This window comes from Diceros bicornis, chromosome 26, assembly GCF_020826845.1.
Source record: "Diceros bicornis minor isolate mBicDic1 chromosome 26, mDicBic1.mat.cur, whole genome shotgun sequence".
In the NCBI taxonomy this organism is placed as follows: domain Eukaryota; kingdom Metazoa; phylum Chordata; class Mammalia; order Perissodactyla; family Rhinocerotidae; genus Diceros; species Diceros bicornis.
Genome location: NC_080765.1, coordinates 38,187,872 through 38,205,955, shown reverse-complemented (window position 1 = coordinate 38,205,955; position 18,084 = coordinate 38,187,872). Strand labels below are relative to the sequence as shown.

The following is an 18,084-nucleotide window of genomic DNA, read 5'->3' as shown; positions in this document are numbered from 1 at the left end:
AAACCAATTCAAATAAAAGGATAAAAGTAATTCTAAAAATAATTTGTTTTACCCAGGAATGGACATATTCACTTGTGAAAACTTTTCCTTCCTCCTCGAAATGCCTGAACCCCTTTTGGGCAGAGCTACTAGACAGTGGAAGGGCCATAACGGGTGTTCAACGATTGCTTACTGACATTCAATATTATCAATCAATCACTCGCCAGCACATCCAGAAGCATAAAGGTGGTTTTTGAAATTATTCTTGCTTTAATACTAAAAACCGTAAAGTAATCTTATTTGACATTATAACACGTATAATGTCTAATGTTGGACTTTTCAGATTAAGATGACATGTAAAAACATACCTGGCTCAATATCTTCCACAGAACAGTTCAAAGCCTAGAAATTAAACCAAATAATGGATCATAGTATTTTCAGGATTCTAAACTATGAAGCAATCTATAAAACTCACTCTAAGAGAGGAATGCAGGTTCTCACAGAAATGTGACTCCCTTTTAAGATCCATGAAGTAAATGGAATATGTGAACGTTTGTAACACGTGGTGTTACACAGTGCTAGTCTACTGGTCCCACCACTTCTTTCCTGTGCACCAGTATTTCCCAAGGGACATTCAGGGCCAATAAGCTCCAGAGGGACAGTCTAGCCCCCACTCACTCTCCAACTTGCAATGGCATCCTAATAGCTCCAAGAAGACTTGCCTTTAAAAAAACAACTTGTTAATTGTGTTCACACTAATGACTTCCCAAATCAGCATCTGGCCCTGAACAACTTTTTCTAATAAAACCTAACATCTATTAACAACCTGTAAAATGCTCCATTGAACTTCAGGAAATGCTGGTTAGAAGATATTTCTTGAGTTGTTTGCTTTCTTTTTGCAGGAGAGGAACTGGCTATTGTGTTTCAGGAATAAAAAGGTCTCAAAAATAGACACAAACCAAAAACATTAAAGGCAGAACTGCTAATGCTTCTATCTTTTCTTTTTCTTTTGTTTTTTTAAAATTACGATTCTGACAGAAGTCATAACTTTACCTTGGTAGCCCCATCTCCAGGAACTGATTTTAATGAGAGCTGAAAGAAAAAACAGACACAAATGTAAAAACAGAACTGACTCCAAGTTACAAAACAAAAAGGAAAATGCCTTACGGAGAGAACTCAGCTTACCTCGGCTCTAACATACGCTTTTCTTATTTTAAATCCCAATTTCTGTGCTAGTTCTTGAGTTAGTTTTATTACATGTTCATCCTGAAAAAAGTGAGAATATGTGATCAACAGAGGGTTATGTTTACTAAGTGTGAAGACAAAGGCAAAAGAGTTACAACTTGCATTTTCTCAAGACCCTTGCTTCATGAGCAATTATTCCCAACTGAGGCTGGCTGACAGCTAGCTGGAAAATGTAACTCTTTAAATGCCATTTCTCCACATGGAAGCAATAAAACGGTTATGATGTAAACAAATGAACTGAAAAGCCCATACCTGAGGCACCGCTAAGGAGCACTTTGCGACAGCGTCATAAGCCTCTTTGTATCTTCCTAAATCACTCAGAGCCTTCGACTTCCGATACAGAGCTTTGCAGTTACTGGCATTTAAACTGAGGACTGTATCGCAATCTCCTAAAACTTTATCATGGAAACCCTGATAAGGCCAAAGAATCAAGTTAGCAATCAAACAATTCATTTTTTGCACTGATGCCTTCCTGTAAATGCAAGCAAATTGAGACTCCAGTCTATTACCCTCCTTTTAAACTCCAAGTTAGCAGTATTAGTTTTCTTTTTAAAATTATTTTCATTACGAAATTTCAAATACACAAAAGTAGAAAGAAAGTCAAGAAGACCCATGCACCCACCACCCAGATCAGACAGATGTTAACATTTGGCCATAAAGGCCTCAGATGTTCACAAAAGAAAACTTTCCAGACATGGCTGACGTCCTCAGGTGTCACTCCCTGTCCTACTCGCCTCCTCTCCGTAGTTCCCCCTTTTTGGAGCTCATTAAATGCCAAATGGAAACATAACTCCCAACCAGCTAGTTGATGATGAACACACTACAGAAAACAATCATCAGTGAATGCTCATTAGCAAAGACCTAGGTGACAACAAGGACTCCTTTCTAAAATTCACGCTTAAATGTTACTGAACGTCCATGGTGAAAATTATAAGCACATCAAAATATTGCTTTTTAAGCTTTGAAATGTGAAAAGCTTGTGTTAATCCTTTTGAAGGCTAATTACTGTTTTGAAGGCTAATTAAAAAACCTCCTAAGAGAACTAACTGAAGCTTGACTCAGCAGCAGACTGCCAACAGAGATACCTGATAGATGCACTCACCTGTCAAAACCTGTTTCTTCCTAGGCTGACTTTTTTAATTTTTATTTTTATTTTTTTGGTGAGGAAGATGGGCAACAGATGTCAGCCTGAGCTAACATCTGTTGCCCATCTTCCTCTATTTTGTATGGGGGACACTGTCACAGCATGGCTTGATGAGAGGTATGTAGGTCCACGCCCGGGATCCGAACCTACAAATCCTGGGCCGCTGAAGCGGAGTGCGCGAACTTAACCACTACGGAACTGGGCCAGCCCCTGATGTTTTTTAATAAGCAGACACACTCCCAAAAGCCATACTCAAATGGGAATCTCCAAAGACCAGTAACTAAGAAATAAACTTTTTTTAAAAATCCCTAAATATTTATCCAAAGCTGATTTTTGAAAGCTTCTGGCCACTCTAAAAGCAGCTAATATGTCTTTCTTAAAAACTGAAATCAGGAAACTGACTTTTATTAATAGACTATGTTACTGAAAACATTTTTTCTCTCTAGAAACATTGTTTTAAAAATCACAACTCACCATATTAGAATAGCAAGCAATACGATTTATATGTAGTTTTTCAATTATTTCTTTAGGGATTAAAATTTCTTCAGACTTTGCATAATCAGCTATATTCAAAGCTTCCGTGTATTGGCTTAGCGAGCCATTCCAATCACATTCCCGATAAACATCATTTCCTTCATTAAAAAGATTTCTCACCAGAGCCCGTAAATATACCTAAAAAAAGGAAAGTTAGCACTTGAAGTACTCTATGGAACAAATCGGGGTATGAGTAAACTTTAATTTTTTTTTTTTTTGGTGAGGAAGATCAGCCCTGAGCTAACATCCATGCCATTCCTCCTCTTTTTGCTGAGGAAGACTGGCCCTGAGCTAACATCCGTGCTCATCTTCCTCCACTTTATATGGGACGCTGCCACAGCATGGCCTGACAAGCGGTACACTGATGTGCGCCCGGGATCTGAACTCGGGCCGCCAGCAGTAGAGCACACGTACTTAACCGCTACGCCACAGGGCCGGCCCCTAAACTTTAATTTTTGTACTTGAAACTTCAGAGGAAATTATCTGACAGAGTGACAAGCACTGTTGTAGGAAACTGTGAGATCCAGGCCAAGTCACTGCTGTCTCAGCTTGGGTTTTCATCTTGCTTGCTTTTTCAAGAGAAAATTCAGTATCTCATCATGAAGAAACATGCAAAAGCACCTTGTAAATATTTGCTCACATCTCCAACTCTGTGCCTGGGATAAATTCCTACCAGTGGAACTTTAGGTCAAAGAGAACAAATATTTTAAGGCTTCTGACTAACATTTCTAAACGTCCTTCCAAAAAGGCATTAACAAGTGCTTTGCTTCACAGCATGCCCACCAACACTGGATAGTATGTGCACACATGTGAGCACATGCACTCGTGCGTGTGCACACATAGAATCTCTACCAATTTCTAGGTGAAAAACAGTGTCCTTTTTATTTGCATGTCTAATTACCAGCAAGGTTGAACTTTCCCACATTTTTATGGACCATTTGTATTTCTTCTTTCGTAAATGTTAGCTCAGGTCATTTACTGATTTAGGGGGAGGAGATATTAGACCTTTCTCTAATCAAGAAAATTATACACATTTTTTTGGTATGTACAAAAGTTCTTAAGTTTCCTTCATGATTGCTATCATTGCTTTAATATTTTAAAATTAGTCTTTTCCTATCACAAGATCAGGTAAGTATTCAACTCTGTTTCATTTTATGAATTCATGTCTAAGCTGACAAAAGTATTAAAGAAAACTGGACAGATCAACCTTTAATTGAGGTGACCTGTGACATGCCACTGAACCTCTTTGGACCCCAGTTCCACATTTATAAAAGGAAAGGATTGTAAAATGAATTGTAAAATGAAAGGACTATTCCAAGCGATCTCTAGCTTAATACTTTATGATTCTACATCTTTTTAGAGAGAGTGAGCGAAGGAAGAGGGAAGAAGAGACTGAAAGAAAGGAGAGGGAGGGAGAGAGGCAGAGAGAAAGAAGTGACATGTAGGAGCATCAAAACCCTCAGAGACACAAACCCACAGGTGAACTAATAGTCTGTAGAGCTGAGGACCTGAGTCCAAGACCCAGTGACCTGGGCTTTCTAACCAGTTAGCTTCTAACTAACAGATTCAGCACTAGCTCCTCCCTCTTATTATCCACTCTTTACAACTGTTAGAACTTCTCTTCTCCTAAATAAAAATAGAAGATACTCTGCACTCTCCTTCTCAACATATTCTATTCCAACTATTTTCAATGCAATGAGAGGTAGCCTAAAAGTAATTTTCAAAGGGCTGAAAAGATAAATTAACTCAAAACTACATTAATAGAGGAAAGAAAATATAGGACGACTGTCCAAATACATCAAAAAAAAAAAACAATGTTCTATACTTAAGGGTCAGCAAACTTTGATTGTAAATGCCCAGACAGTAAATATTTTAGGCTTTGTGGGCCATATGGTCTCTGTCTGAACCACCATACGCCGTGAAAGCAGCCACAGATAACACATCAACAAATGGGCATGGCTGTATTCCAATAAAACTTTATTTACAAAAACAGACGACGGGCCAGATTTGCCCACAAGGCTCTAGTTTGCCAACCCCTGCTATATACTATAGTTCACAAGCCACTGGCAGGGCTTCCAAGCAGACCTTCCCAGAGTCATTACCGCATATTGTTCCTGTGTTCCTGGATATGACAGCGGTGACCTAAGGAGAAGAAACAAATTAATTTTAATTATCAGCCTCCTATCAGGATTTGTTCATATAGAAGTCACCTTAAAAGTGAGGTTCTATTAGCTTGTCACTGGTTCAAAGCACATTTTAAAGATTTACTTCTCCTTTATTATCATTACTCACATATAACTACGGTCACGAAAAAAAATCTAAAACTATTCCCTTGTATTTTCTTAAGTAAATTTTTCTTTCAAATCTATTTCTACTAAAAGAAGGCCTAGTTCTTCAAGTGCCAAAAAAGTTTAAAAATAGTACAGAACCACGAACACTATTTGATCCAATTTACTATGGTACAGAGAAGAATGTCTCCTTTTTGGGAAGAACAAAGAGGCCTTCTGCCTGGACATGTCCACCTAAGCCAAGGCTTCTCAACACTGACATGCTTCAAGGGGGCCAGTTAGACAGAAACAGACTCACAGATACAGAGAACTGGTGATTGCCAGAGGGGTGGCAGGTAGGGGGTCGGGCAAAATAGGTGAAGGGGATTAAGCGGTACAAAATTCCAGTTACAAAATAAATAAGCCATGGGGATATAATATACAGCATAAGGAATATAGTCAATAATATTGTAACAACTTTATAGGGGGACAGATGGTAACTAGACTCATCGTGATGATCATTTCGTAATGTTTATAAATATCCAATCAGTATGTTGTACACCTGAAACTTACATAATGTTACATGTCAATACTTCAATTAAAAAAAATAAGGCCAGTTAGAAACCAAGCTTCTTAATAGAAATGTTTGATCACAAAAGCCCTATGTGCTGACAGATGTTCATTTTCAGTCACTTTTCATTCATCAGAAGTGTTCTTATAAGATTAGGTTCAAATTCCTCAGGCTAACATTTTCAGGGATACTAAAGGATTTTAGCCATAAAAATCAGTCTCAGTAAGATCCACTTCAGAAAACAAAGAATCAAATGTACAAGAGCAAAAATTATTGCTGGAACAAAAATATCTAGTTTCTAACCTGAACTAACAGGACTTATTAAACAAACTAAAGATCTCGATCTCTGCAAAATGTATAGCCACATAAAAAAGAATTCCTATGTGACAAGAACACAAGGTATGAATTCAGCTCTTACTGTATAAACTGCAGTCCTTCCTTAATGTTCTGCTGCCTTTTTCTTCTTTCCTCGGACACACTGGACATGTTATCCCACACATTCACTTTCTAAATGAGCAATCTGGAAAGAAACAAGGTACGAAATTACATAAGGCACCAGGGCTCCTGGACCCCAATTAAAACACCCATAATTTGAGGTCTTGTCACACACTTAGTTGTGGACACGTTCATCCCTGCTGACTTGACTCCAGGGTCCTCGACACCAGGACCCCAGTCTGACTGATCTGTGAGGTCCCTGCTGCCCAGCACACACAAGCAGACGGTTTCCACACTCCTCTAGGCTGAACAGCCATGAGATTTTGTACGCTCCTCCTAAATAAACCCCACGAAAAAGTCATTCCTCTCTTCCCCCTCTTCTCTTCCCTCCTTCAACCACAGGTTTTGTTGCTTCCCTGTCTATATGCACACGTAAGCTGCCACCAGAACAGTCTCGGCCTTGTTTTGCTTCTGGAAACTCTCCAGAAGTAAAAAGGGCTCACATCCGCTTGCCTCCGCGGGAGCCTGACTTCCTTGTGAGCAGAGGCTAAACCTTATACATATTTTGTCACACAAACTTCTGAACTAATCCTTGTTGATACAACTGATAGAATAAGTCACCTAAATGAAGTTACTTCCATTGGAATTTTCTAGAAGGTAAGTGTTTGCCTTCAAGGTAACAGTGGCAAATGTCAACACATGTCAGTGCTGTTGGTATCCTCCCCCACTAATCAATGTTCATTTCCCAGTTCCCAGCAAGCTACAAGAGAACCACAGGGAAGAGATCTGTGATAAAACACCATCTCCCAACCTCCTAAACTAGGGTTTCTCAACCTCAGCAGTGTGGGCCAGATAATTCTTTATTCTGGGGAGCTGCTCTGCGCACTGTAGGAAGTTAGCGGCCTCCACCCACTAGATGCAAGGAGCATCACCTCCCTCAGTTGTGACAAACAAAAATGTCTCCAGATATTGTTAAATGTCCCCTGGGGGGGTGGGGGGTAGGGGCCACAACCACCCCGGGATGAGAACCACCAAGATCTAACCCTAAGAAGACATCTTATCACATAAATCATGTATTTGGGCCCACGTGACAGATGAGGAAGGCACACCCATGTTTCAAGCACATAGCTGAAATTTTTAGTTTCATTATTGCTTACCATCTGTAGTTTTATTTTTAAATCTACCTCTTTCAAACTGTCGGGGGAGGACAGAGGTTAGAATGCCCCAAAGGTTGGTGACTGGTGTGCATTTTTTTTTGTCTTTTAAATACTGTCAGTTCTAAATATTTTGATCTTGTACCTAAAAGTTGGTACTTTACTGAAGTGTTTACATGTGAAAGGATATGATATCTGGAATTTGCTTTAAAATACTCCAGCAACTAAAAAACAGGGGTGAGGGTAGGGCGTGTGGATGAAAACAGCAGGGTGCTGATAACTGCTGATAAGTACAGAGATTCTTTCTATCTTGTACGTGTTTGAAATTTTCCAAAATAAAACATCTAAAAAGCCCATGACACTGAAGTAAAATGGCATTATTTCTGGAATTTGCCTTTAAGACAGTCTAGCTTAAAGGGGGATGAATGGGTGGCAATGCAACGCGCGCACCCAAAGCAAGGAAACGGTCCCACTGGATGGTGGGGAGGCACATCAGGGTTCATTCTGCTCTTGTACATGTCTGACCGTTTCCATAATAAAAAATTTTTAAATTCAAACTTGTATATACAAAGTTATTTAAGGAGGCACTATTTGTAAGAGAAAAAAGATTGAAAATTAAGATTTTCAATATCTATCAAAAGGAAATGGGCGAGTAAACTGTGCTGGGGAAAATTTTAAAAAGAGGCGAGGTGCTAGTGTCCACAATATGACCCTGTTTTGTTAAAAAAAAAGGAGGGGGAGGGGGACTATATATTCACATTTGCTTGTATATATATGAAACAGCTCAAGAGGGAAACATGGAAAACTCTAGCAGTCACAGAAAACTGGGGGCTGGGACAGGGTGAGACAGTGTCTTTTCAGTGCATATCTTTAAAGCTTTTTTTTTTTTTTAATTCATTTTTGTAAATGAATTACCTCTGGGGGAAAAAATTAAAGTATTAAAAAAAGTCTATGCAGCCTCTGAGCCCTTCCTTGGAAAGATGACTTAAGGGACGACCAAGCCTTTTTCCTAGTTTATTTAAAGCAGGGCCGATTCAGTCAGAAGTGCAGAGCTCAAAGGCCCCCAGAGAAGCACTTTGCGGGGGGGGGGGGGGGGGGGGGGGAGTGGACGGCAGTCAGGCTGGAAGGAGGGGACAAGGGAAAAGAATGCCAACAGCAAGAACCAGTCCCTCTCTCTGATAAGTGACACATCTTTCTCCCAACCTCTTTGCAGGGGGTGCGGAATTACTTCGAGGTTCCCTTAAAAGTAAATCTGTAGGCTAAGAAGGGGGCTCCTGGGTAATGATAATCCACCAAGTTAAGAGCCTTAGAGCTATTTTCCCAGAAAGTGCTAGAAAACCTTGAACCTCCACCTCTAATGGACAAAGGGCAGATAGCAAAGAGCTGACAACTCAAGTAAGTGATTAAGAGGAAATAAGACGCAGACTCTTTTAACAGCTTGAAATACCCGCCTCCTTCACATGTTTAAAGATTTGGGGACATCATATCAGGTGATATTTAAATATAATGTGACAGTGCATTTCTGTAGTATTTTCCCCAAAATTTTATTATGAAAATTTTTACACACACAGTAAAGTTAAAATTTTTCAGTGAACACCATATACCTATATACTGCCTGCTGTACATTCTACGATTAATATTTTGCTGTATTTATCACATCTGCCCATCTTTATCCATCTGCCCATCCTCCTGTCCTTCCAACAATCCACATTATTTTGGTACATTGCAAAGTGAGTTGCAGACATCAATTCACGACTAAACACTTCAGCTTACATATCATTACCTAGAGTTCAATATTTGTTTACAGTTTTTTAAGGTAAAATGCACAAATGTTAAGGCAAGTTTTGACACATGATACACTCAGGTAACCCCAGCTCCTAATGAGATACAGACCATTAGTGTCACTCCAGAAAGTTCCCTCAATGCCCCTTCCCCAGCCAATCCCTGTCCCCACCCCCACCCCAGGCAACCACTGTTCTGATTTTTTTTTCGCCATAGGTTAGTTTTACCTGTGAAATAAATCTCCTCTACCCCAGTTTTGAAAGAAAGAAAGAAAAAGATATATGCTTTATACATTGTCTTATTTCTGGATCCAGTTAAAATCTGGCCTCAATTTTAAAATGAAGAATTCAATCAAGTTAATCAGACAGCCGCTTTTCTTACTCAAACTCAGCAGCATGGGACAGGTGTCCACTCCTTTCTTGAAAACGGGGCTCCATCTCCAGCTAACCTCTAAACGTGAGAGCCCTGGGGCTTCATCAGACCCCCTTCTCTCTCCCGGCCACACTCTCCCCTCAGGGACCTCCTGCACTGCCCAGATGTTAACCACCCTCATCCAGGGCCGGGACAACTCCCATGTCCAACCCCAGGCAGAGCTCAATATCCTCTGTCTATGTGATGGTTCTATTCAGATGTCTTATAGACATCACAAACTGTTTTAAAAGTAGTATTTTAATATTATGACAGTGAGAAGGAACGTCTCCTTCGCAACCACGTCACTCAGCCACCCATTTGCCCTTCCTGAGGGCAGCTAACCATTGTTACCAGTCTCTTATGTGCTCTGACAAAGATATTTCTGTGGAACAATTCTGCATCTTGATTGTGGTGATGGTTACATGAATCTATGCATGGGCTAAAACTGCACAGATACACATACATACACACACACACACACACACGAGTGCGTGTTAAAACTGGTGGAAACTGAATAAGGTCTGTAGTTTGGCTAACAGTATGACACTAGTGTCAATTTCCTGGCTTTGACACTGCACTACAGTTATATAGCATGGCACCACTGGGGGAAGTGCATGAAGGGTTCCTGGGACTCTATATACTACTTTTGCATTTTCCTGTGAGTCTATACTTATTTCAAAATAAAAAGTTAAAAATAACCTGTGCATATGTTATTTTTTATACAAACCGGGGCTCCTAACATGTTCTGTCCCTTGCTTTTTTCACACGGTACCTAATGTTGGAGGTCATTCCATATCAGTACACACAAAGCTGCTGCTTTATCTTTTAACAACCGTGTACCGGGACCCGTGATATGGTTATACCATCATCTCACCAGGCCCCTAGTGATGGACATTTTGGTTGCTTCCAATCTTTAAAGTTCACCAGGTACACAGGACATTTCATATACGAATATCTTTAAAGAATTTCCGTAGGATAAAAGGTATATGCATTTGTTTATTTGGCCAGCTATCGCCAAGTTACACCAAACAGCCGTGCCCACCCACAGTGCATGAGGGTTCCTCTTTCACCCCTGCACCAAGGAATTATCAAACGTTTTCATCTCTGCCACCCAGGGAGGTAAGAAATAAGTGTGACAATGTGGTGGGTTTTGTTTCAGTCTTTCTGTCATTAGGAAGGTGGAACATCTCTTCAGATTTAAGAGCCATCTGTACTTCCTTCTCTGTGAATCATTTGCTCATATCCTTTACCCATTTTTTTTTTCCAGGTTGAGCTTTTCTTATTTATGGAAGCTTTTTATATGTTGAGAAAAGTATTGTGATATTTGTGATATTAATATTTTCCCCAATTTGGTGTCAATCTTTTGATTTTAGTTATGGTACTTTTTGACGGCAGAAGTTTTATTTTTAAGTAGCTGAATTTATCAATATTTTCTTTTATGGCTTCTGGATTTTGACATCCTCAGAAATACCTTCACCATTCTGAGATTATAAAACCATTCTCCATGTTTTCTTCTAGTACTCTTATTGTTTCATTAAAAAACTTTTTTTTAAATCAGATCCACCAGTTTACTGTAAGGAGTGATGTAAAGAGATATATACTTCCCTCCCAAATAGCCTCCCAGTTGCCCAAACATCATTTACAAAAAGGCCATCTGTCCTACACTGGTATGTGTAAGGCCACTTCTATCAAACACAAAATTCTCGGTCTGTTTGTGACTTTTATCAGCATTTCTAACTTGAATGCCCCTGATCCCATGCCCCCCTCCCAATCGTAACCCTTGGCCCAATCTTACTTTTTCAGTAAGGAAACCACCTTCTGCCCAGTTGCTCAAACCAGAAACTTGGCATTACCCTCTTCTCTCTCTCACCTTCCACATCCAGTCAATCCACTGACAAAGCCCCTTTGATACTGTCAAAATATGTGCAGGACACCCCAAACCTGACCACTCCCATGAGCCCCTCAGCCACCCCCAGCCCGGTGGCCCGACTCACACCATCTCTTAGGTCACTGTCGCAACATCCTCCTTTCTTGCCTCTGCTCTTAGCTCTCTGTCCTCCCCACGGCCCTCCTCCACCCATTTCCCACACTAAACTAAAAGGAACGCTCTTATAACAACACAAGTTGGTTATTACACCCCTGCCTAAATTCCTTCAATGGCTTCCCTAGGAACTTAAATAAAATCTAGATTGTTTCTTGTGATGCCACCCTCACCCAGATTCACTCACTGGCCTTCTGTGGGTTCCCAGAATGAGTCAAGGGCTCCGTGCTCCTGGACCACTGTGCCTGCTCCTCCCTCTGCCCATAACAAACTTTCAAGATCCGCACAGAGCTGGCTCCTTTCATCCCAGAGTCTTGGCTTAAATGTCACTTTTAGAGGACTTCCCTTACCCTAAATTATCAGCACATCCCACTCTCACCCCATTATTCACTTCAAAAGGTACCCTGTCTTTCTTAGTCCTGATTGTATTACGATATCTGAGTCCAGGTCAACAAATACTTGAATGAATGAAGAAAATGCTTCATACAAAGTTCAGAGGCTTGAGAGTTAAAACCTGGTACAACTGTTCACAAAAAGGCAAGCATGACCAAGGGGGGGGGGGCGCCCGAGAGGAAATGACTGGACACAGCGAGCTGGCTGTGGTGGACTTCGCCTGCAACTCTTCAGGGGAACAAGGTGGGGAGTAAATCAATACAGTGGGAATCAACTAGAGACAGGGACAGAGAGAAAAACCAGAAACCATCAAGGCCTCCAAAGTAGTACGGGATAGGTTTCATTGAACGTCAACAGGTGAAAAGCAACACAGAGACCCCTCTTCTGAAATGAAATGAAATGGACATGGGGAGGGGGCGGAACTTTCAACAGCACATTTTAAAGCAAGAAATCCAGGGCCAGCCCGTGGCTTAGCGGTTAGGTGTGTGCGCTCTGCTGCTGGCGGCCTGGGTTCGGATCCCGGGCGCGCACCGACGCGCCGCTTCTACGGCCATGCTGGGGCCGTGTCCCACATACAGCAGCTAGAAGGATGTGCAGCTATGACATACAACTATCTACTGGGGCTTTGGGGGAAAAAATAAATAAATAAAATTATTAAAGCAAGAAATTCAATTACATATGAATTTCATTAAATTAACTAAACTCTTGCAAGCTGGAACATCATCCTTTTGGAATCAGCTGATTTTAAATTTGTTACCCATTCTGAAGTTTTATGTAAGGATGAAAGGTACCCTGGATCTTCATTATAATTCCTTAAGTATTTACTCAGTGCCTGTGAGGTGAAACGCACTACACTAAAGTCTAATACAATGCTAGTAACTAGACAATGTATTCTTATCCACGAGATTTCAGCCTTCCATGACAACTTTGCAAAATATTGTAGAGAGAGAAATAATAGCTAACACTTAATGCTTTTACTGGATGCCAAGCATTGTTCTCAGTGCTTTACACTGAATAAATCATTTAATCCTCATAATAATCTTAAGAGAGAGGTACTATGAGGAACTGAAGCACAGAAAAGTGACGCAAGCAGGCCAGGATCACACAGCTAGGAAGTGGCCAAGCCAGATTTCAGAGCCAGACAGGTGGCTCTGAGCCTAAACTCTTATCCACAGTGCTATTCTGCGCTGTAAGTGCCAGTGACGCCTGGAGGAGGGCGAACATGTCTAAGTCGGCCCTGGGCTGGGCTCCGAAGGACAAATACAGCTCTGACTGACAGGTGGGCACTTTAAAGCCACTCAAGGGGAACTGAATAAACACGCGCCCCTGAACACACGCATGCGCACAGTGACGTGTTCAAGGGACATCATTTAAAGCAACTTAGACAAAGCACAGGGTTTCCACAGGAACACAGTCGACAAAGAGAGTCAAGATACCACCTCGGGGGAAATCTTTGCATGGAAATATGCTCCACCCCAACATAATATGTTTAGGTACAAAGAATAAATATTCAACAGCCTTGCATACAAGATAAACTAACACAGGACCAGAGAAAGTGCCCAGGGAATGTGGTACAGTGCTTGTATTTTTTCCTAAAAAGGTATTCCTCAGTGTCAAGTGAAAAATAATTAATTACCATCCTGCATTAAATTCTATCCTCAGACTCAAGTCTCTCTGCATAACGGCATAAATAAATAAATAAAAAGTACTTAAAGTAACATTACTGTCAACCCTGTCTTGCAGTGTGCGAGCTCACTCCGGTAACACTTACAAAAGTGTGTGGATACAACGCAACCCTCAGAGACTGCAAGCCCAGGCAGTGAAACATTATTATAGATGTTCTACCACCTTCTTGAAACAATGACTCTCCTACTGGATACTTTATGAGACAGGTTTTCCCTTTTACTGACAATGAAAACCTCATGACGGGGGCTGTGCTCAACAACATCAGGAAGGTAATTTCATACTTTTGCCAGGCCCCTCCCCCCAGAAGAGCTATTCATTTTGAAACCACTGTCACATACAACATGTGCTGGGTGCCTCCTACAGTGCCCAGCCCTGTCAAGGCCTGGGGACCATCTAACCCCTTACACCAATTCTGTATGGGAGGAATCAACAAGAAAGATGTGAAATCTTCAAAACAAATAGTTTGCCCAAGGTCACCCAGACCGTCAGTGACATGCCCAGGACTGCAGATGAGGTCTTCTAAGGTGCCAGATTAATAGCTTGCTTCAAATTCAGGTATTCTAATAAAATACAAAGGTTCCATTTTTTGTGTGTGTGAGGAAGACCAGCCCTGAGCTAACATCCAATACCAATCCTCCTCTTTTTTGCTGAGGAAGATTGGTCCTGGGCTAACATCTGTGCCCATCGTTCTCTACTTTATATGGGACGCTGCCACAGCATGGCTTGACAAGCGATGCGTCGGTCCAAGCCGGGGATCCGAACCTGCGAACGCCCGGCCGCCGAAGCAGAGCGCGCGCACTTAACCGCTGCGCCACCAGGCCAGCCCCAAAGGTTCCATTTTTTTATTTGTGAAATAGAAAATTTCTGCCTCTCTCTTGCTGGTTCCATTACATGGTTCCTGAGGCTTCACGAGGTCTGTGATATTAATTAACCAATTCAAATTAATTAATTAACTAAACAATGCATTACTAAACTCATAAGAAAATAAAAATGTAAATTTCTTGTTGGGACAAAATCTGGTAAGGACAAGTCTCACTTCTTTACATTAAAGAAATCACCTCACTTAATAAACCTCTTTTTTTTGGTGAATTGAAACAAATGTATTATCACAAGCATTAATTTTTAAACTTCTGGATCCATATTTTAATATTTCTCCCTTCTAAAAATATTATCTCAAGTTTTTTCTTGATTTATAAACACCTCACACTTTAGAGAAACCAAATTTCACTTCCAATCCTAAGATTCTGGAGAAAAAGCATTTTCACTAAAACAAAACACTTTGAGATATTATCTAGAAAACAGATTTCCACACATTCATACTTTCTCTAGAAAGCCCATTCTACAGTGTCCAAGGTAACAGGGTACAGACATCGTTTGTTTCTATCTCGTCCTTTACTGGAATGCTCAAAACTTTCCAGCAGTCACCTCACCATTCCTACAGTTGAGATTCTATAATAATTAATTCTCTCCCACTTATAACACCAATTTAACCCACTCAAATCGGCTAGTTTTAAAATCAATCAAAATTACGAATTGTGGGACAATATGGTTGACAACTACCATTTTTATTGGCATAAACTGACAGTATCTGAGGAATGCAAAGGGAAGAGGGTGTAGGTCAGGGTGGAGGAGTCCCCAGGCAAAAGTCACAGTAACTCGGAGGAAGCAATAAGCTTTCCAGTTCACTTAGCTGGCAGAGCCCCTGAAAATTAACATACTCTTTGCAGAACACACACACCAATGCTGAAAATATTCAGCCACAATAACTCATGATCTGATTCTGAGTCGAATCTTACAGGAGTATTTACAGACTCCAGTACACAGCAGATAGAGGGAGAAAATTCTGTCAGTTAACTTGAATTATTCTGGAAATCAGGACAAGATCTTCACTATGCAATCAGCTCAAGAGTTCAGTCCAGCTGAGGGTGAGAAGGAAGGCGGGGGGGGGGGGGGGGGTTCCTTGAGAGCCTAGGGGACAGGAGGCCACATGCCATCAGATAAGCAGGAACAGATAAGCAGATGGCACAGCTTCTCAGCCACCCTGCCCCCATTCAATTCAGACGCTCTATTTGAGCACTGTCCAACAGAAATATACCAGCCACATACCTAATTTAAAATTTTCAAGTAGCCACGTTAACAAAAGTAAAAAGAAATCAGTGAGATTGATCTTATGAATATATTTCAGCTAACCCAACATGTTCAAAATATTATCATCTCAACACGTATTTTCTAAGCATAAAAAATTACAAATGGGACAGTTTACTCTTTTTTTTTTTCCATACTAAGTGTCTAAAGTCGGGTGTGTCTCTTTCACTCCGGAAGCACATCTCAATTCGGTCTAGCCGCATTCCAAGTGCCCAACAGTCCATGTGGCCAGTAGCCGCCTTCCTGGGCAGCGCGGGTCTAGCTTAAGCAGATCCTCGGTCTTTAAATACCTAACACGGTACCTTCTTTCATTCCTAAATCTTGGGGGGACGGGAAAAACACCCAACTCCCGATAAAGTCCCCCAATCAGGGCGCAGGCGCAGCCTCGCGGGCCCAGGCAGCGCTTTCCAGGCTGACCACACCCCTGCGATGACCGTGCGCGGCAGGAAATTCACGCTAATGGGAACTGACAGGTCTTCACTCTTCAAGGGTGGGGAAAGGAAAGCTGAAACCCGGCGGCGTCCGCATCCACGACGAGGGCAGGAAACCGCTCGCCGCGCGTCCCGGAGGGGCGCCCCGCGCCAAAACGACAGGGATTAACCCCAAACACACGAGCCAGGCACCCCGCGCATCCTTCCCGGCCCCCCAACCCCAGACACAGAATTGGGGGACCCGCGACCACCAGAGCGGACACAGACAGGGGGAACAGGGCTCCCCGAGCGAGACGCCCAGCGGGGACGCGCCCTGGAGCGGAGGCGCAGGCCGGCACCGGGGGGAGGGGCGGCAGCCCTCCTCGCCCCCTCGGCGGAGACGCGCCCCGGCGCCCGAGGGGAGGGGAGGGGACCCCGGCCCGCCCGCCCGCCCCGCCGGCCCCGCCCGCCCCGGCCCGCGCCCTTGGTGGCGGCGCCCCCCGCCCGGGCCCCTCCGTGCTGGCCCGGCCCGCGCCGCCCCTCCCCCCGCGTCCGTTAACGGCCGCGCGAGCACGAGGCGGCGGCGGGCGCGCGCGGGGCGGGGGCGCCGGCGGGGGAGGGGCGGCGCGGGCCGGGCCGGGGGCGCGCGGGCCCGGGCGGCGCCCACCTACCTGCGGGGACGGCCGCGCCGGCCGGCGGGGACAGCGGCGCACGGGGGAGCGGGCGACGGCGGCGGCGGCCTGGGCGCTCGCTCGCAGCTTCCCTCCGCGACCGGCGGCGGTGGCGGCTCCGCGGCGCCCGCGCGGCGCCCTCTGGCGGCGGGAGGCCGCGCCCGCCGCCCGGGAGCCGCCGCCATTGGCTGCGCCCGCCAGCGTCGGCGCGGGGGGCGGCGGCGCCACGTCGGGCCGCGCGGCGGGCGCGGGCGCGGGGCCTGCGGGCTGCGGGGCAGCCCCCGAGCCGGGCCCGCCGTGCTCGCCGGGCCGGGCCGCGGGGTGGGGCCGTGACAGGGCCCCCGGGGTGCCGGGGACGCGCTCGCACGCCGACTGAGGGGGGTGCCGTGTGTCGGCGCCGGGCAGCGGCGCGCGGCGGGACGGCAGGGCGGCAGGGCAGCGGCTGAGCGGGCGCTGACCTAGTCTCGCAGCGGGAAGCTCCCCGGGGAGGCTGGGCGGCTGAGCAGCTCCTCAGCCAGTGCTTCCCTCTCTGCGGACAGTCGCTCTCTGGAGCCTCAGTTATTGTCCCCATCCTTGCAGAGGAAAGGGAGCGCGGAGCTCGGTGACAGCTCTGCCGTGGAAAGACAGCCTCGGACGGTAGAGGGCCTGGCTCCCTGTCCTTCAGGTCCCACTCAGATGCCACCTCATCCGCCTGTGTTTTTAACAGCCGGGTGCCTCTGTCGGCAAGGCCCTGCACTGTGCTCTGGGGCTCAACAGCCGGCAAGACAGAGTCCCTGCCCCCTAATGGGATGGGGAGTGGGGGTGTGCACCAGCAGCCACACAAAGAAGACAATTAGAACAGTGAAAATCCAAGAGCCTAAAGCCAGGTGATGTGACAGTGATGGGAGACCTACACTAAAGGTGAGGGGATGCATCAGGAAGGCCTCTGAGAAGGTGACAGCCATGCAGAGATGGGGAATGTGCCCCAGGCAGAGGGAAGAGCAAGTGCAAAGGCCCTGAGGCTGGAGCTTGGTCTGGGGAACAAGAAAGACCTGTATGGCTGGTATGTGCGACGGGAAAAAGGTCTGAGTGACAGAGAGGGGCTACAATTTTGGATTTGGAGTTTGTTCTGTGTGGCATGGGAGTCACTCATTGACGAGTCTGATTTGGGAGTGCCATGATCTGATTTACCTTTTAAAAAGTTCTCTTAGGCTACTGTGTAGAGACTGGGCCATAT

At 44.2% G+C, this 18,084-nt stretch overlaps 1 protein-coding gene across 2 annotated transcripts in view; it reads right to left on the bottom strand.

The window, feature by feature from the left end:
- The window catches only part of ZC3H7A (zinc finger CCCH-type containing 7A), a 34,673-nt gene extending 17,726 nt beyond the window's left edge, over positions 1-16,947 (bottom strand). For both annotated transcript variants that reach the window (XR_009224126.1, XM_058570037.1), the window contains exons 1-8: positions 16,869-16,947; positions 6,159-6,260; positions 5,005-5,044; positions 2,843-3,040; positions 1,477-1,635; positions 1,165-1,245; positions 1,033-1,071; positions 348-381 (exon numbers count right to left, since the gene is read on the bottom strand). Coding sequence is in view for 1 of the 2 variants with exons in the window: in XM_058570037.1 (XP_058426020.1) it covers positions 348-381; positions 1,033-1,071; positions 1,165-1,245; positions 1,477-1,635; positions 2,843-3,040; positions 5,005-5,044; positions 6,159-6,226 (619 nt within the window). In the remaining variant the exon portion in view is untranslated. The remainder of the gene's footprint in view (positions 1-347; positions 382-1,032; positions 1,072-1,164; positions 1,246-1,476; positions 1,636-2,842; positions 3,041-5,004; positions 5,045-6,158; positions 6,261-16,868) is intronic.
- Between the last annotated feature and the right edge of the window lie 1,137 nt (positions 16,948-18,084).